General features: G+C 41.0%; 2 protein-coding genes across 8 annotated transcripts in view; one reads left to right on the top strand and one right to left on the bottom strand.

Annotated features, from left to right (window-relative positions):
• Positions 1–11296, top strand: part of coro2ba (coronin, actin binding protein, 2Ba) — a 34255-nt gene extending 22959 nt beyond the window's left edge. For both annotated transcript variants that reach the window (XM_030376870.1, XM_030376871.1), the window contains exons 3-12: positions 4797–4913; positions 5426–5575; positions 6248–6412; positions 6707–6823; positions 6929–7033; positions 7168–7264; positions 7688–7800; positions 8060–8150; positions 9248–9387; positions 9621–11296. In XM_030376870.1, the coding sequence (XP_030232730.1) occupies positions 4797–4913; positions 5426–5575; positions 6248–6412; positions 6707–6823; positions 6929–7033; positions 7168–7264; positions 7688–7800; positions 8060–8150; positions 9248–9387; positions 9621–9755 (1230 nt within the window). In that variant the 3' untranslated portion in view covers positions 9756–11296. The remainder of the gene's footprint in view (positions 1–4796; positions 4914–5425; positions 5576–6247; positions 6413–6706; positions 6824–6928; positions 7034–7167; positions 7265–7687; positions 7801–8059; positions 8151–9247; positions 9388–9620) is intronic.
• A 255-nt stretch (positions 11297–11551) lies between these two features.
• Positions 11552–17671, bottom strand: anp32a (acidic (leucine-rich) nuclear phosphoprotein 32 family, member A). Of its 6 annotated transcripts, none has more exons than XM_030376873.1 (8): positions 16570–17140; positions 15093–15242; positions 14872–14994; positions 14090–14288; positions 13824–13948; positions 12564–12624; positions 12246–12422; positions 11552–12201 (listed from the first exon to the last, which is right to left on the bottom strand). In XM_030376873.1, exons 1-7 carry the CDS (start codon positions 16621–16623, stop codon positions 12361–12363), a joined length of 774 nt encoding a protein of 257 aa, XP_030232733.1. In that variant the 5' UTR covers positions 16624–17140; the 3' UTR covers positions 11552–12201; positions 12246–12360. The 6 variants fall into 6 exon arrangements, with proteins under 6 accessions (XP_030232733.1, XP_030232732.1, XP_030232736.1 ...); XM_030376872.1 differs by having other exon boundaries at positions 11552–12209; positions 12246–12425; positions 16570–17131; XM_030376876.1 differs by lacking the exons at positions 11552–12201; positions 16570–17140 and adding an exon at positions 17326–17671 and having other exon boundaries at positions 12304–12425.
• Positions 17672–20426: the final 2755 nt, after the last annotated feature.

Raw genomic sequence — 20426 nt, forward strand, 5'->3', positions numbered from 1 at the left:
GGATCCAGGGGTTTAGATTTGATGGATTTAAGATTCCTCCAAAAAAGTCAAGGTCTTCTATGTTGTTCATCATATGAGAATCAACTAAGTATTCATTCTGAAATCTTACTTGTGTCAGTAAAATATGCAGTGAAAATGTTTTAAATCAGTCTTAACTGTGACTAAAGTCTAAATGAAATGAGGGGGCGCTTCCATGAGCTGTAGTCCTGCTGTGTTACTGGAACCGAGAGACAATATGCTCACAAATCTCAATAGTCTCACAAAATGTCCTTAGATTATCTGAAGTCTCATGGCAGACAAGCTCAAATCAGGGTGAATATGGTCTTAATTTTCTTAAATTGGTGAACAAAAACTTGGCCAGCGGTGGTAAACTGTAAAAAACCCAAAAGATTGAGTCAATACTGTGACAACTGGCCACTGTAGAAACACACTTTGAAATCCCGTTCTGAGAGCTTCATCCTCTCTATTGTTATAATATAGTAAAAGCCTATATGAATACAATGATATTAGCCCAATAGCCCTTACCTCGGTGATCATGAAGTCACTAGACAAGATCATGGTAACCCATTCCAGTTTGCATACAAACAAGGTAGTACAGAGGAGGCAGAGGTTACACTGGTGTACATCTTATCTAAACATCTTGCCCAACCAAAAACTAATGCCAGGGCTCTTTTTCTTGATTTTTCATCTGCATTTAACACCATTCAGCCAGACATAATTTTATCTAAAATGATTAAGTTTCAGATGAACCCCTATCTTATTGACTGGTATTTTTCCGTTCTCACCAACAGGGTTAAGCTAGTCAAGGTAAATGACGCACTATCCTCTCAGAATACCAGTGTTGGAGTACCCTGTGCTGTATTAGCTCCACTGGGCTGTGTACCTTGTACACTTCAGACTGCGCCAGCAGTGTGCCAAATCAATATATTTAACAATATTCTGACGACTCCACCGTAGTGACCCTATTCACCCAATCCCAGGAGCATACACTGTACCAGGTAAATGTGGATTGCTGAGTCAAATGGTTTGATAAAATCTTGCTCATCATTAACAATGTGAAGACAGAGGAAATCATTTTTGGAAAACCATCTAATCTTCAATTTTCCCCCGTGAAGATCCATAATTCAGAAATCAATTTAGTCCCGACCTACAAACTCTTGGGTGTCATGATAGACAGATATCTATCATGGACCTCCCACATGGAATTTAGTTGCAAAAAAACACAACAGCGTATCTGTTTCCTGCGGAGATTAAGTTTACTTGGAGCAATTAGCCAAATCATTTCTTTGTTCTTTACGTCAGTGATTCAGAGTGCAATGCTTTATTGTACTATAGCTTGGCAGCTTGGCAGCTTTCAAAGTCAAAGCTAAGGCAAAACTATATCATCAAATTAAAATTTGTTCAAAGATCATTGGACTACCTGTAGCACACCTCTTCCAGGAAGCCCACATCAAGTTCAGCGCTCAGCCTGGCCAGATAGTTCCTTCTTTCAAACACAACAACATTAAGATACAGTGCAATATTTATTTCATAAAATGTCTCCAAGTGATGACATTTTGGATATATTTATGTCGACTCTTTGTAATATATGTATGCTTTGCCTTCTGTCACTTGATACTGTCATTTGTGGCTATGTTTCATGTTTCATGTTTGTCTATCGATGCTTTGTCTCACATGTATGTCTATATGTTTGTCTATTGATGCTATATGTATGATTTGTATGTATACGTCCAATTTTCCTTAAATTAGTTGCCCAGGGATGCAAAAATAATTTCAGCCCAAACAGACAAATAATGTTGTAACGTATCGTATATACTATATTACAGTATCTCACTTCTCAACTGATAAAGTCTGCATAAAGAATTTATGTTGGCTTTGAACTACTCTTATTATTAGATACAGAAAATAAATCTATAATTGTTGAGTGAAAGTAGAATACTTAAACTGTGCCGGGAATAATAAAGGGAAACTATTTTAACAGACAGAAGTATGGAATGTGTGATGTCATCAGTCACATTTTAACCACTGGAAAATCAAATCCTGCCTGCCCTATTTGGCAGATGTGGTCATTACACACTCTTTAGAGCTGTGTGTATGTGTGTGTGTTAGTGTGTGTGTGTGTGTGTGTGTGTGTGTGTGTGTGTGTGTGTGTGTGTGTGTGTGTGTGTGTGTGTGCGTGTGTGTGTGTGTGCGTCTGTGTGTGTGTGTGTGTCACTCAAAATGATCAGAGAAAAAGCGGACAAAAAGAAGGAAAATTATCTTGAAAATAGCTGGAATATTTAACAATCCAATACGTTTTTTTACACTCTCGCCGCATTTATTTTTCCTCTTCAAACAAGCGTGTTTGTGTGTTTCTTACACATAGATAAACACATCTGCCGCCTAATGAGCAGCGATGTGGAGTAGGTCTGGTGTGTAACGATGCCACGCGTGGAGTTGCCCATATGGCCGGGCATCAGTCCAGAATAACCAACACCCAATCAGAGAAGGGAGGGGGGGGCAGCATCTGGCCCCTCCAGTGGCCATTGAAGGCTGGGTTGCGATTGAAACACCTTTTGAAGATTTGAATATAGGAACAATGACTGTTATTTATAGGCAGATAGCACTGGTTGCTGCAGAGTGCAGTGCTGCTGCATCCTTCTTGATGGTGCAGTTCCCTGTATCCTTTGTTGCCACATTCTCACAATGTTTACCCCTCTCTAGCTCTCCCGCTCTCTGTAGGGAGTCAAGAATAGCAGAGCCTACGTGGGTGGGAATAGCACAAGTGGTGATATATAATGGCACAGATGTGTGTATCATTTGGTATTGAAGGAATGGTATTCAGTGTTCTACAGACGCACTGTTCTGCACTGTTTTTGGGTGTTAAAATAAACCACGTCCCTGTATGTCACTGTTATAACCTGCCAGTGTAATATGTAGACCAACTCGGAGTTGTCATTGTGTGTATATTCTTATTTTTTATGCTCTAGTTATTTAATAAGGAACAGTGGGTTTTATCTACGGAAAAGGATTAGGGCCACACATAAAAAAATATTGAGGTCTGACATTATTACTTAATATAATACTTACTATAGAAGATGGCCCTCAGAATAAACGCAACCTACATAAAACATTTGAATGTGGGACCATATTTACACTCTTTTTTGTATTATATCTTAGTGAGCCCATTTCTGCAACCCTTTAATTTCAAACTGCACCCATTAGATATAAAAATCTAACTGGTAAGGAAATGTAAATACTAATTATAGCACGGTAGTCCCGACTGACACAACCTGACCACCTCTGTTGCAAGGTTGTTACTTCCGTGTTACAGTGCTTGATCCAATAGCGCAATAGAAAGTTATGGTTATATATTATATATTATATGATAATATTTTATTATCATACAATTATGATTGCACATCAATAACAATTTCTCTTTCCATTGGATACACTTAGTCCTAGATAGAGCTTCTTTCTATCAGTCACATTGGACATAAGATATACGCTCTATTTCCCCACGTAGAGCAGGTGTGCATTTTAAACTGGCATGTTGTGAGAAATCCCCAGGAATAAGCAAAATGTATTCATTAAGCCGAATACGTTGAATGACTCAGCTGAATTGCTTTCAGTGCAATCATTTAATTGCTGCCATCTGGGAGAGGGAGTTGCCAGCAAAGTGAATGTTCTCCTAGCTAAGCCTCATAGCAAGCATTATGAATTAGCATGCAGCAACATTCATCAAGTTGACTGCTCTAATTAGGAGGCCTGGAGAGGAGACCCAAGCAAGCGGATTTCTAAATGTTTTTGGAAATTTATACTGATGTCTTATTTATGGCCCATTTTGCATATTGAAGCGATCTTCAGATTGTATTAAAAGCCAACACAAGAGGTCATAGCTGAGCCAAACGTATGTGATACCTTTTGAACACACACCTGCGGTGGAGCTAAGGGTTGAGCCGCATAGTAATAACTTTAAATTGACAGTGCCAGTAGAACATCTGTTCAATGCCATGACTCAAGCTACAAACCCTGAGCTTCACTAAAACTAGCACCCCCAATAGTCAACTAAATATAAGCCTTTGGCCAGATAGTGGCACAGTGGTTTTGTGATGCAGATGAACATTTAAATTGGTATATATAGCGTACATGAAACCATATACTGCCCTACAGAGTCATGTGGTTATGAGTAAAAGGTTTAACATAAATCCATGTAAGCGCTTTGGTTTTTCATCCTGTAGTTTTTCTGGGGATCACAGCCAGAGGGAGATACTGTTGTGTGATGATTATGAAGATGATTATTTAAAGCACACAGCCACAAGGGAGGCAGTGGGGTTTCAGTGTGCTGGTTTATGCTCCTATTGAGGGCACATGAGTACCAATACTGGACACATATTAGTCCCCTCTGTACACAAACACACACACACACACACACACACGCGCGCGCACACGCACACGCACACGCGCACACACACACACACACACACACACACACACAGGGTTCTGAGGACAACATGACGCTCTCTGCCTAATCATTGATGGAACCAGAAAGAGGTCAATGGCTCCAGAGAACATCAACATTATTGACCCCATGAACGATATATAAAGGACTCACAGCACTCCTTTTGGGAGCCATTGCCTCCCTGTGGTCATGTGTCTCACTGCAGAAGTTTGTCCCTTTGAAATACAGTTTATCCCATATTAAGCATTACATTAGCATTCTGATGTTACAAGGACATTTGTTTGAATAATGCGCTAATTTATTTGGCATATAATGTATTGTTTATTTTCTATTTGTTGTTATATCTCTTTTCCAGTATGGCCGAATAGACCCTCGCCACCCTAAAGTTTGTGGTCACCAAGGTAACGTGTTGGATATCAAGTGGAATCCGTTTTTTGAAAACATTATCGCCTCATGTTCTGAAGACACATCGGTAAGTAAGACCTTCCTAATGTGTACTGTTCATATTTTAGGTGCAAACTCTAAATGCATTATTGTTCAGGCTAAGGTGAAGAACTATTGATTTACATTTCCACACCCTCTCAAGTTTTCGTCTGTATGCAGTGTTGTAAGTAATGCAGTCTCAATGTCTGGTCAGTGCAGCTCTGGTTGCTGCAGGGTAATCTCTCGTGCTGATCTCCTATACAAGCTCAAATCCGCCCTAATCCTAAAGCCACTGTCCACCTTACTCTGATGCAACATCTTTTCTATCACAGGAATCTCAAGCTTTATTATTGATTAGGAAGCAATGTAAAAACAATGAATGTGAGCTACTTCATAATGTTATCAGTCAGCTATGAGCTTGTGTGTGTGTGTGTGTGTGTGTGTGTGTGTGTGTGTGTGTGTGTGTGTGTGTGTGTGTGTGTGTGTGTGTGTGTGTGTATTGTACTGTACAGACTCGTATCAGGTGACTTATGCTCTGCCGCTCCGTCCCCGGCGCTGCAGGTGCGAATATGGGAGATTCCGCAGGAGGGCCTGCGGCGGAACATGACCGAGGCGGTGCTGGAGCTGTACGGTCACAGCCGGCGCGTGGGCCTGGTTGAGTGGCACCCCACCAGCAGCGGCATCCTCTTCAGCGCCGGCTACGACTACAAGGTGCCAACCCACCTGCCACATCCACAGCCACTTCACAACCCCACGCATCGAGGCGGGAAGCAAACACTAGAACAGGGGGGACGATATATTGTGATCGTCAATCCGAGAGCTTGCATTTCTTTTGAATTCACCGTTCATTTCTGATCTGAATATCAATATAACTGATTATGCATACACCATGCCACTTATTTTCATCAGTGAAATGCGGACCTCCTACCAGATATTTCAAAAGGTCATGCGGAGGAGTAGCTTGAATAACATTACCATATCATATTCTAGATTATGTGACTCGCATCTACTGTTGGCTGCTCAACCTAGTCCATTTTCCAGGTACACTCAGAAGCACTTTCCTATGATAACATGAACAATAACATATTTCCGTCAGTGTTTTTTCCCATGGCCTCCCGGTTCATTAAGTTTCTCTATACACTTATCCTGACTGATTTTCTCAGAAAACTAATTTATGTAATTGAACACACGCATTGAGGGAAGGAATGCCTAACCCCCCCCCACTCTCTCTCACAAACGCACACACACACACACACACACCACACACACACACACACACACACACACACACACACACACACACACACACACACACACACACACACACACACACACACACACACACACACACACACACACACACACACACACACACACACACAGGTGCTGATCTGGAACTTGGAGGTCGGGGAAGCGGTGAAGATGATCGACTGCCACACAGACGTGATCCTCAGCATGTCCTTTAACACGGACGGCAGCCTGATGGCCACCAGCTGTAAGGATAAGATACTACGGCTGATGGAGCCGCGCTCTGGCAGAGTCCTGCAGGTGAGGGAGAATCCTGCTGATTGAGACCCATGCTGTTAATGCTGCACTCGTCAGATTGGAGAGTTGTAGTATTGTATTTTACACTACTCTGATTGACGGGCAAGAATGATTGTCCGATCCAATCAGGGAAGTAATGCAATAGACTCTCTTGAATCAACTCATCGACTCAGACAAAGGCAGGCCCAGTCCACTGGATATTCTTACTGCGCATTATAGGTCTTAAATCCTAAACTTATTGAAGAGTGCACTTTTTAATGGGGCTTTAATAATGTTGTTGTTGTTGTTGTTCTGTAGCAAGCCAACTGTAAGAACCACAGAGTGAATCGTGTGGTGTTCCTGGGGAACATGAAGCGGCTGGTAACCACAGGAGTGTCACGCTGGAACACCCGACAGATCGCCCTCTGGGACCAGGTCAGCACCACGCAGCGGGAGTAGAAGGACAGTGACTGTGTGAGGTGCATCGGTACTGCATGTATAATGGTATTGACTGTGCGTCGGTGTGTGTGTCTTCCTAAGGAGGACCTGTCGATGCCGATGGTGGAGGAGGAAATAGATGGTCTCTCAGGACTACTGTTCCCGTTCTACGATGCAGACACACACATGCTATACCTGGCCGGCAAGGTGTGACTGCGTTGACGTATTCGATTTTGACACATAAACAGTATTGCTAATCTTGCCAATGCAATTTCATCCGAGGAATAGGGAACAAGCGTCCTTGTTATTTGTTTGACCAACGCTGTGTAATGATTTTGCAGGGAGACGGCAACATCCGTTACTTTGAGATCACCACGGAGAAGCCCTACCTCCAGTACCTGATGGAGTACCGCTCCCCGGCCCCACAGAAGGGACTCGGTAGGTCCCTCCGTCAGTCCTGTCTTAATTGTGACCGTGCTTAACCCACGACTCCAATGAACATTTGGCATTGCTGTCGATGGCACGTAAACTCACTGGTTCTACAGGGTTCCCCACAAACCATTACTTGAATATCGAGGAATAAATATTCACTCTTGACTTGCACACAATTTTGTGCATAACAAGCCATTGACAAGCCATCATGTGTATTTATGTCTTGTATCAATTAAAAAAAATGTGATTAAGAAAGATTGTTTTATAAATAGGTAGTTGTTAAAACATTTGTGGTATGGGCCCTATTCACCTTGGGGCCATATGGCGGGCATTTTGGATTTCAGCAACCAGTTTTATCCGACAACCAGTTAGCGTTAAGAACCGAGACTTCATTGGCAGACTCTGATTAATCGTTTGTGCTCTTTACAGGTGTGATGCCAAAGCATGGTCTGGATGTGGCAGCATGCGAGGTGTTCCGCTTCTATAAGCTGGTGACCCTCAAGGGCTTGATTGAGCCCATCTCTATGATCGTGCCGAGGAGAGTGAGTGGGAGAGGACTGCAAATTTTCGAACCAATAGAACCTATAACTTTCCAGCTGTGTACTTGTTTTAAATACCTTGCATCAGCATTATTACCAATAACGCATGATGTATAATACACTTAGTTCAACACTTCTGTCTACCTAATGGGATGTGGTCTATTTAATTGGGTAGGTTGATGCTCTTAGAAGCACATAGTAGTACGATGGCTATACATTGATGTTTTGGAAAATAATGAGTCTTCTACTTCCTGGTTTAAAGTCGGACACATACCAGGAGGACATCTACCCTATGACCCCAGGAATTCAACCCGCGCTAACGGCCAGCGAATGGATCAGTGGCATCAACAGAGGTAAAACTACACACGAAAGACAACAGCACACCATGTAGTGCTGAAAATGCAACTATTTTGATTAAGATACATCATTGTTCGTCACTTAAAGAAACAAATATGTGTGTATACAATTAAGTTAGTTGAATAAGTTAAAATAGTAATACAAATGCTTAATATTTTGCTTTTAGATAATAAAACGAATAGAATAGATAATTTATAAATACACTAAGCAAACCAAGCTAATTTAAGATCACTTCAAATAAGCTTTAACCGGGTAAAATAGCATTTCATAGACATACTGATTAATCGATAATTAATCAGTATGATTATTGTATTGATGATTATGAGTATTGATTGAATGAATCAAGACAACAATCAAATTAACTGTTAGTTGGAGCCCTACACTCTAAAGTGGTTTAATAGACCGCTGTTGTTCAAGCCATAATAAGAAGGTCTGAGCTCAATGTGGGCTTCGTAGGACACAGCAATCCTGTGATGTTCTGCGTGATTCACAGTTGGATTGCAGGTACATTTAAAACAGTGTGTTCATTTGATATAGCCAGCTGTTATATATGAGAACTAAGTTATCGTTTATATAGTACCTTTAATGTGTATCTTCATTTTACAATGTGTGCAATGCTTTCCAAGAAACAAATATGTGTGTAGCTATGGTGATTACAACTCCACAATTAAAGTGTTTAACTGGCCATCAAGCCACGTCTACTTCCTCATCCCTGTGACAATAACATTGGATAATTATCAAACAAGTAATGCAAAACATAATTATTCAATGAATTTGGGAATATGTCCTGATGACTTACCCATGGCAAGTTTATTTATTATGTAAAGCTGATGTCCTTAATTTAGTCATGAGGACCGAAATGAGTGTCTATGTGTTCTTAGTGTTGTTAGTCATCTAATATGAAGAGGATTGCATTTTCTTAGATCCGACCACTGATGAAGGGGTATTTGTTTGTGTATTTCGACTGCTGATCTGTACCAGTTGTCGTTTTGAACACAAGCTCATGTGTTCAACTGTGGCACTTCGGTTGCAATTGATCAAAATTGCATGTGTGTGTGCTCATGTGTGTCTTATACGTCTATGGTTCAACCAGACCCAGTTCTGATGTCCTTGAAGGAGGGGTACCAGAGGTCAGACCAGCTGGTGTTCATAGCCCCCGCTAAGGAGAAGAAGAGCGTGGTGGTGAATGGAATTGACCTCTTAGAAAACGTACCACCCAGGACCGAGAACGAGGTGTGTGTATCTGTGTATATTTGTGTGTGTGTGTGTGTGTGTGTGTGTGTGTGTGTGTGTGTGTGTGTGTGTGTGTGTGTGTGTGTGTGTGTGTGTGTGTGTCCATCCTGTGAGAGAGTGGTTGGTTGGCAGGGAGGGGGGGTTGATGGTGTTAGGGGTTTGCATGGATCGGAGGATGAATGGCGTGGGTCTGTGTAACCAGTACAAACGGTCTTCTCCCTTGCTCCCTGCAGCTCCTGCGGATGTTCTTCAGGCAGCAAGAGGAGCTGCGGCGACTAAAGGAGGAGCTGGCCACTAAGGACGTGAGGATACGGCAGCTGGAACTGGAGCTAAACAACCTGAAGAACGTTAGCCCAAACAATGTCTGACCTCTGACCCCCCCCCCCCCCCCTATTCCCCCTCCGGACTGACCATTCAGATCCTTATGCTACCCAATCAAGCCTCTTTTAAGCCACTACCCCTGTCCCCCCCTTCCAGGCCCACTGTGAGCACCTTGTGACTGACTAACTTAACCTCTGCTCTGGTCTGGGTGGCGCAACAAAATTCATGTAATCACTGCAATCATGTTAAATAATCAACCGTTTCATGGGTTGTCACCTTATGATTCCTTATGCTTTTTTTTTTCATCCAGACAATACTTTGACTTTTAAGGAAGTTGCTACAAGTCAATAACACACAAAAACAAAAAAACAAAAAAAAAAAACAGGCACATATTCACATATACTTACTACACACACACACACACACACACACACACACACACACACACACACACACACACACACACACACACACACACACACACACACACACACACATACACACACACACACACTCCTCCCTCCAATCTGTTTCCATTTGCTTGCGAAAAAGCAAAAAACAACAATCAGGGAAAAGGACTGTTTCTCCTGTTGCGTGTTTCCTTCTTCCCCAAGGCCTTAGATCTCTGGATCACAGCAAGTTGCAGCCACACCTGTGTCTATAAATGACAGCAAATTAAGATAGTTTGCTTGTGTCAGATGTTGGCGGGCTCTGAACATTTTCAGACAGAAGGAACCTAGATGTTTGTATGAACTTTCCTCTCCTACAACTGTATGAAGCAAATATTTTCTGGTGTATAGTTACTAGCGGTCTGAAGCATTGTTTGTCCAACCATTGCTTTTTTAGGGATGCCTTTAGTGTGTGTGGGGGTTAATGCTTATATTTTGATATTGCTTTTATTTATTTGTCACTTTTTACCCTTTTCTGCTAATAACACACAGTATGGCTTTGAGGGGAGTGTTGTATGTCATGGTGGGACCGATGTTGATTGCGTTACTCAATTGGGATCTGTGGCGTTATCTAGAATATCAAGCTGCCTCTTTACTGCTTCAAAATAACGCTGCAATGAGTGTGTTTGTCTAAGGTTACCAGGACAGTACATGTATGTTTTTGACGAAGAAAGCCCACGACTGCTGTTTGGATGGGTTTGAGTATTTACCACCGATATCTGGAGAACTTCCCTCAGACTGAACTAATGCGACTCTGAACATTTTTTCATCCTCATACCTTCCTCTTCACGTCAGTGTTTTCCTTTACATGAGGTTCAGAAAAGTTGTGAGATTGAGAGAGATTACAAGTTGAAAAGAAAGTGATTGTGTTACTGTACGTGCAGCATATAAACTGCCACTCAAGAGTGTCGAATCTAAGATGAAATCAGACTGCTGACATCGCTATTCCAAATATACCCAAAACCTTTCATATAGGGATTGTGTCGGTTGGCGTTTCTTTGTGTTTCTATGCAAAATGGCAAGATTCAATTTTCTAATTTCACAAAAAGATTATCTCCCAAAGTAGCTCAAACTGCATTATCTCTTACAGGATTTATTTCTAAAAAGCAACCACAATAAATGAACTTGGATATGGTGTAGAATGAGTGTTTAATGGACCTAATTTTCTTACACCCTCGAAATTCTATAATGCATCAAGCTGAATGAAGACATTCATTTTGATTTTATGAACACTAAAAGTAATTTCCATTGGAATTGCAGTTTTCCCTATTCCTCACATTCATGCCATCTGCGTGTCACAAACAATAGACCAACATTGAACATTGCTCTTTATGTAAAGATTATGCATACAAAGTATGTTCAAGTCCAATAAGTATTACACTGCACATTTTAGATAAAGCCGCAAACACAAGTTTATATTTTTATTACAATTTGTTGTTTAACTCATTGTACTTAATGTCAGCCAACATCAAAGAGAATACAAAAAAATAGATTTTGGTCATTATTTACAAGAACACGTAACTTCCGAACTATCAAAGCTGGGTGGTCCAGGAGATTGGAGCATCTGAGACAAAGGTAGATCTTTACTTGCTATAATTTAGAAATGGGACCTGGAATGGTCACACTGTGCATGTTCAGACGAAGTTTTCCACACCACAACAACAGTATTGGCATACTTGGGACACCACAAACATATAACTTACTTATAAAATGTACAATACAAAGAATAAAATAAGATTAAGACGAGGAAAGAAAAGGACAGACGTACATGAGTTCCAGTGGTTGAGTTTTCAGACATGCACCTTTTCTCTATGTAAGGGATGGTTCCATTTTAAAATATGCAATTTATCAGAAGAAAAATTCCTACACAAACAGGGATAATTATTAAAAAATGTCATATTAGGTGTCGTTACAAAATCGTATCGCCATAAAGGAGCTTAAAATCCACAATTAAGATCAGAGAATCAGAAACTCTGACTCATATACTTAAAATTAAGTTATTAACCCTAACCCAACCCTCTCTCACACACACACACACACACACACACACACACACACACACACACACACACACACACACACACACAACTGACTGGCCACTAACATGAAGTACTCAAATAAACTCAAAAAGATAGTACAAATGGGACTGGGAAGTGAGAAGGAGGGGAAGTTAAACAGTCGATACACAAAGTGAAAGCAATCCTCAATCGTCTTCCTCTTCCTCTTCTTCATCAAGTTCCCTTTTTCTCTTCTGGCCTTGCTCTTCTTCTAGGAGAGAACAGAGCAAAATTAGTTTTTAATAACTTAAATATGGTCTAGGAACCCAACTGGAAGCCATGGATCTAAGGAAAAAGCTAAAACTCTGGACAATTATGATCAACCAGCAATATAGCAAACGTAAATTACCACCATCTTCATCTTCCCCATCATCAACTTCTCTGTCATTCAAATCATCGTCGTCCTCTTCCTGAAAGACAAGTAGAAAGTACTTTGAATGATCTTGAATAATGTAACAGTTTTACAACACATGGGTCATTACAGTGCCCTGTACTACGAACCTCGATTAGTGGGTTAGCGAGGTATGTTGCGCTCAAAGCCTGGGTTAGCTGTGACATGAGAGTCAATCTCTAGCGTCGCTGTAACACCATGGTGACTTATGCTATCAACCAAAACCTGGTCGGGAGCAGGTTTTCCGCCAAGTCTGTCGGGTTCGATCGGCATGCGCAGCTTCCTAGCCCCTCCTTCCTGTGGACCGCGGAGCCCGTTTCGTACAGGGGCTCTACGACAGAGGCCCTTTCGGGACCGATCCCTAACCATTGCCTGAGAATATACTTAATGAGAGATACAGGTTCTCATCATAGTGTCTGTCAGTCTTAAATTTCTGCGTACGGGGTTCGTCCCCCAAGTGACGCGCAGTTATGTGAAGCTTAAAAAGGTCCCAATTGTCGTTCATATGAAATACTTATTCACTAAAGGTTATGGAATTATATTTTTGTGCTAATTTCGAACTTGAACCCATATTCTCAAGGCCGTGCTGGCACCACATCTATGGCGGTAAAAGGCATGATGCTAGACAGGCGAGATTTGAACCCCGGTCTCTGGCGTTCAGGTCTTATACTAATCCACTACGCCACCACAGCTACTTCTCAGCGGTTGAAAATATATGCCATACATTTCTTACATAGGTGGTATTTAAAGTGAATTCCCTAAATTATAGAATAAGGCAGGTTGGACGTTGCATTTTGAAATCATCATCACTCTATTCGGATTAATGGTGAACAATTCTGCAATGACGAGATAAACGCCCCTTTCACGTGAACTCGCATTGAACTTCAAGTGGAAAACCTGGCTTGACTACTATAATCCTAAATGAGCGTCGCAGTACCATTTAACTCTGATCGCGAATTGCGTCTCTGTCAATTCAGGCTTACCCAAGATAGTCTGGGTATGTTCAGCGAGGTTCGTAGTATACCCCACAGGTCACTAAATAAAATTGGATTGCGATGATTAAAAATGTAAACACACACCGACAAGACACGCATTAAGCCATCTGTACGTTCGGGACTACTGTAGAAAAATGGCAATGCACCTTGGCAGTGCAACCTGGTGGGCTCTATGAAATAGACTTCTACAAAGTGCACCTCAAAAAAATAAATAATATCCTACCGAATCTGGTTTTTCATCTCCACTTAAGTCATCTTCCTCCTCTTCATTCCCCTCATCTTCGTCTTCCTCACCCTCGTCATCGTCATCGTCTACTGGTGCAACCTCTTCATCCTCCTCATCTACGTCTGGGAGAAAGAGGGAAAGGTGTAAAAATTACGCTACATATTTAAAAAAACATCAATCACCGATAATGTTCAGCAGAGTGAATGACGGCATCATAAAATTCCTAATATTCTACATCAAAGGCCTACTGAATTCAGACTCACCATCGTCGTCGTCATCGTCCCCATCCAGGCCCTCTGCGTACACCTCTGCGTCAGAGTCCGGGGCCTCCTTGTCACACAAGTCATATCCGTCCAGGTACGTGAGATGAGGGAGGAGCTTGAATACATTGTCTCTGTATTCATTCAGGTTTGTCACTTCGCAGTTGAAAAGGTCTAGGCTCTTCAGGCTTTCCAATTCTTTCTGTCAAAATCAAGAGAAGGTGAAAGTGTATTAATGAACCTGGAACTGGCTTTGGGTCACATCGTTTTGAGGTTACAGCCAGAATTGTCAGATTAGACCTCTAGGCAGGAGTAAAGGCCAAGGTATACTACCCCGACTCCGTAATCTGACTCCGTAACTACGGAAACCTCTCAAGCCTTCGAAATGACCCGTTGGGATGTCAGTTACGCAATGCAATTCGCCGCGCGATCGATCTTAGTGGCGACTACTAACCATGTAAATATTTTTATAAATAAACTTCCAAAGCTTGTCAAATCTTATTTGACATTTTATTGGTCCTTATTGTGCAAAGTAAACATGCCAGGACATGCCATTTAAGTAAAGCCAAGAGGCAATACATATATTCTTAATATGGGAAAATAAATGGGTCAGCATGTAAAGAAAATATATTTCCTCCCTCATCAATTGGAAAGAACATCAACAGGCATAAATGGAGATTGTAAAACTACCAAAAAATATTTAAATCAAACAGATAGGCACCATGAAAAACCGCAAAAGCATATCCTCCTTAGGGAGTTCAAATCTTGTAGGATTTGTGGCTTACCAATGGCTCTATTGTGCTGAGGTCTTTGATTTTGTTTCCACTGAGGTTGAGGTGTGTTAGGTTGGGGCATTTGGCAGCCAGCACCTCCAGTCCACCTGAGATTCTGTTATCACTGAGCTCAAGCTGGTGATCAAATGAACAAAGAGCGCATTTAATGTACACGTTACCCGAGCATTGCTAGGATGTACTTCATTGTGTTAATCTTAGAGAAAACTCCATACCTTTTTCAACTTAGTTAGCTTTGGCAAGTGGGCGACTGTTGTCAGTCCAACGTTGATTGTGCTTAAAAATTCTAATTCTTCAAATTCATCTGTGAGGCCCTCAAGCTCTCCATCATGTGAGCGGCAGTTGTCCAGCACTAGCTCTTTCACCTGCAGAACAAGTCAGCAAGAAATAGAAATTGGGATATATTACAGCACTGAATTATGTAGCTTACTCAATGAGATGTTGGTGATTTGTTAGTTTATTTGCAAAACCGAAACACATTTGTTTATATTGCGTTGGAATTGGCGTAGACAACCACAGATATTATATTTACATGCAATTGCATTCGTTTCCGAATAAATTACGTTTCTCATACTGACCGTCAATATAATTTTCGTTATTAAAATAAAACAAAATGGTGATGTATTTTTGGCAGTAAATTGCACATTCGTATGAGAAAAAAACAAAACAAAACACACACACACACGCTGTGTAAGTAGGAGGGGCTGATACAATCCGATTACATAGCTCGCTGACAACGATAAAATGTTACTTACGTTAACATTTTGCGGATGGAATGATACGTAGGCTATTACATGAGGGTTATATCTACAATGTGTATGTGGAATCGAATATTATGTACGTCGAATTTATGAGAATGACATGAAGGGTGACTTCCAATTGCCTTTGTTTCTGGGTAAAATGGCGGCATATCCCATTTCTTGTAAACTAGACTCGAGCAACACGACTCGGAAAACGAGCTTTGAATGGACAAATTCCACAAATCCAACAGCCTCGTTTCTTTTCAAAGCAACCCCATACACGTTAGTCCTTAACATAGACTTGCCAGGTCCCTTAAATCACTTTATTTCGCCATCGGTTCATACTACAGAACGAGTTGTAGAGTAGCCTACACACACTGCAGCTCTGTATCCGATTATAGTGCACTTCCATACGATAAATAGAATATGGAAAGCGAGTGTTACTGCATTCTCTGACTATATATTTATAATAACGATGTATAGTAGGTATGTTGTTTACATTTTGGACATTTACTATCTGATCCTTTGCGTTCGACACGTCGGTATAACGTTGCATAATAAAACAATACAAATATACAACTGTTTTGTGATCATCTCGTACTCGTTCTATAAACCTGAAACAACGCGTTTGTAATAATAATGACACGCCGCAAAGGGGCGCGTTCGGAGCTCAAAAGTTACAAATATGGCTTCTCCAGCTCGCCTTGTTTATACTGCTGGCACAAGCTGCGGTGCATTGACAAACTGCACAATCGTATTGTACGATTTTAGATCCACAAAGTTATAGCATTAGTTAAACAGCGATAAAAGGCTATATTAGTGTCCACAGAACAACAATGTAACATGCTACCATCATTTTAAACTTGCAAGAAACTTTGTATCCCCATGCAAGACATCAAACGAAAGATTCTCCATTAGCCCAGTCTGAAGCAGTATCAAGTCTTCCTCTTACGTCTGATGGAGTGCGGTTTCGCAGCTCTAGATGAATTCTCTTCTTCATTTCCATTTCTGAATAGTTTATCCTTGATGTGCAAAAGACTATTGAGTATAGTTATCACTGCCAACAAAACTACCACCTCTTGAAATAGACTCTTATTCATTCAAACTTGATCTTCTCGGTAGGCGGGAATGTTTTACGATTGTCGTCACCGTTGACCAATTGCAGGTAGCAGATCTACAGGGGCGGGATTTACAAATCCACTAACCAATAAAGTAATTTATAAAATTGGGTGGGGTTTCGTTATGAGTGTTAGTTAATTTAAGTTTTCATGAAGTGTATTATAATGTGGCATTGCATTTGTGATGTTCATTGCTCCTCCTAACCCCAATCGCCACCACGTTATTTTTTTGTGATCATCCTAGAGTAAACCTTAATATGAAATGTGCTGTAAGTCTATCTGCACGTATGATAATAACACGACGTGTAAATGTAGGCTACTTGATATTTGAGGAATAATCGTACCTTTATTAGCCATACCATAATAGGGACTTCTCTTAAGAATAACAGTAATATAACAGTCTTACGTTTTCTGATATTTAAATAAGGCTTCTGGCGACGTGAACTACACTTCCGTTTAGAAACTCACCATGAGCCTGAAAGAAAAACAAGGTCACGTGACTGCCTCAACGCCATCTTGACATTAACGTGGGCAACATAAATCGACATAGATTTGAAATAATTAAAATCAACAAAAGCTTTACCTATTACCGGAGTCCGTTGTTTATAGGACGTCGTCATTGTTAAAGAAAAGTGCGCATAGTATTTGCATGACCACGGTGCTTGTGCGCGCACTTGTTTGCTGTCTTGAGAGTGAGCGCATTTCTTTGAAATCTCTGTCGCATTTCTTTGTCATGATTCATGGTTTTTCGACAACCTCGCGCTTGATTAGAGTCTTCCTCCAATCTCGACGAGAATTTCCACATGACGCTTGCAGGATAGTTTGGAACCATTTTGAGTATTGCTTTAAACGCAAAGGCGAGTGCTATATTTCCGTTGGGTGTGTCCTACTTGCTCAAGCTGTATCTACCGATGATAACTGCATAGTGCGTGCATGTATGCGCAGTCCCGACGGCCTTTCGTGTTTCCCGACCTTTCACGCCTACACAAACCCACGCCTAGTTTCACCAACCGCACAGAGGGTGGTTAACGTTAAGTCCAAATACAACATAACTGGTTTGAAACATTTCAGCTAGAATATTTCGAACCAAATAAAGGCCTACTGACAATAAGCTAACTGGTATTGAACACAATCATTTGAATAAACTATTTGTAATATTTTTTAAATTGCTGTTTAGTATGCATTTTTATGTTAGTTGCATGCAGTATGGGGATACTAGATAAGATTTGCAGCCTTCAAATGATCAGATTTTCCTCAGTTATTAACCGTGCAGTTGACTTTCAAGGCCGCTGGAGTTCGCTGTTGGTGTTTTCTCTCCACTTCCCTCTGATGCTATAAGGTCTCGCTGCAGCCTGTAGTAGGAGATGGACATACACGTCCAACTGCTCAACTGCTACGTGATAGGTGCATGGTTTGATGCCAGCGATGTAAATTATGTCCCTTACTCCCTTTTTAACCATCGATATAGTGGGACATTTTTCAGATGTAATGGAAAGAACATCAAAAATCAAGAACTAACAAGCTAGTGCAACAGGGTTAGGGTTAGGGTTAGGGTTAGGGTAGTAGTGGTTAGGGTTATGGTTAGGTAGTGGTTCCGGGTTTAGGTTTTGAAAGATGAGATCGAAACTTTCCCACGCCCGGAGATAAACCACGCCTCCCCAGAGCTGCCGTGTTCGCAGCCATTGGAAGACGGGATTGAGTGACGTAGCAGTTGAGCAGTTTGATGTGGATGTCCATGTCCTACAGGCACTTCTCTGATACGTTTGAATGTCCATCGTTTGGAATACGAATCTGCAATCTGCAGCCATTTATATGGTTTTTTTCCTCCAAAGTTGTTTGAATGACATAGCTCAGGAGTGTACGTGATCCTTATTTCATGCATTAGTGTTTATGTTCGGATGGACAACCTAATTCGTAATTTCGATGTAGGTTGCACTTGCAGTTTACTAGTCTACCAAAAGGGATTGCTCTTAGTCCAGAAAGCATTTCTAAACCGCCCTACTCGCCTTTATTATATCACCAAGGACGTTTTAGCGTCGTTGCCTATTTTGTCTTTGCATTCAGTAGCCTATGTGTACATTTTGTAATGACTGATTTAAGCAAGTTAATCATGCATCATATTAGGAAGTCTTAAATGTAGTGTACACAAAATATCATCTGACGTTTATATTCGGATATAACAAAACACAAAAAATCAGTTGTTCAAGTTAAACACACACTTTCAGTCTGTATTCCTAGAAATTAGGTAGAAGTTTGTTTGCTTAAAATTAAACAATGACTTGATTTTGAACAATTTAGATGGTGGCATGTTGTGGTAGAAAGGCGTATAGACAAATAAAATCTAAATGTGTATAATTCAAATTTACCAACATATTGTATGGTAAGTTAGTGTTTGTTTTATAGCTGTGTTAATATATTTGTGAATACTTTTGAGCATAAATTCTACTCAAAGCAATCTTGTCCACAAACTAACAGGAGACCACCCAGCACAATCTCTCAAAAAAAAGCTTATACTACATCCATCCACCTCAAGAAAACATTCCCACAACAATTTAAAATCTGAACTTTCTTAATGTAGGCAGGTAAGAGGGAAACGTGTTATAACTTATAACTACTGGAAAGAGTTCATGCACTGAAATGACATTGAATTTGTCTGATTGGCTGATTACGGCTTGTAGGAATAGGACATGTAAACACATAAAGTTGCAATCTTCTGTTTGGAAATTCCAACACACCTTTGGATTGATGAACCACTAATTAATCCAAAATGAACCCTGTTCTTCAGAACTGATCTTCAGAATGTTGCCAATTTTGCTAAAGTTGATGATTTCAATGACACTGGCCGCAGAGCCCTACTACACATAACCTATAAGCCCTGCCATTTAAGTTGGATGCCATTATGTGTGGGAGTGGCAGCTAAGGATCAAGCTGAGGTGTGTGCAGAATGTGAAACACCTATTCCGGAGGTCATTACAGCAGAATTAGCGTCCTAGCATTGTGCCAGGGCTACCAGATGGTCCACAGCATGCATGGAAGTCATTCCTTTGGCTGTTCGGTTAGTGAACCCTTTGGCTTTTTCACTATATTAAATTCACTTTCAACCGGATGTGCCCAATGCCTTCCAAATGCTAATTTAGATAACAATGCACTGTACAATTAAGAAATAATACTAATAGTCCTGTTTATGACTCACATATGTTCCTCGAGCTTGCTCTGTTAACCATTAAGAGCCCTGTTGATCACCTGGGATATTCAAGTGGGAATAATAGAGGTGACTTTTAAACAGGTACCAGGAAGGGATTGGCGCACTGCATTGGTGACAAAATCTATTCTATATTTTTCATTTCAGATGTTTCTCCTCAGGATCCCAGCCTGAGGCCATTGACATATGCTCAAACCCACCGGGATAACAGACTCTCAGCTGGGCCATGCCTAGGATGTTGATGCTCTTAAAGTATGTCAGTCAGTGGACTTGAAGAATATCAATGAAGTTTGTTGTCGGATGTTGCACGTGGATCTCCACCTGGATTGCAAGTGAACGCTTGTCCCATAGCGGTGGGCAGACAAGCTCTTCCCAGCCGCTTCCAGATGCTAGCTGCTGTCCTAATGGGCCGGGACCAGTTCATGGTCTTGACCTGCTAACTCTGATGATAGCTACCAACCACCTTTAAGCTTGTCTTTTTTGTATGCA

Source organism: Gadus morhua, chromosome 14 (genome assembly GCF_902167405.1).
Source record: "Gadus morhua chromosome 14, gadMor3.0, whole genome shotgun sequence".
NCBI classification, from domain to species: Eukaryota; Metazoa; Chordata; class Actinopteri; order Gadiformes; family Gadidae; genus Gadus; species Gadus morhua.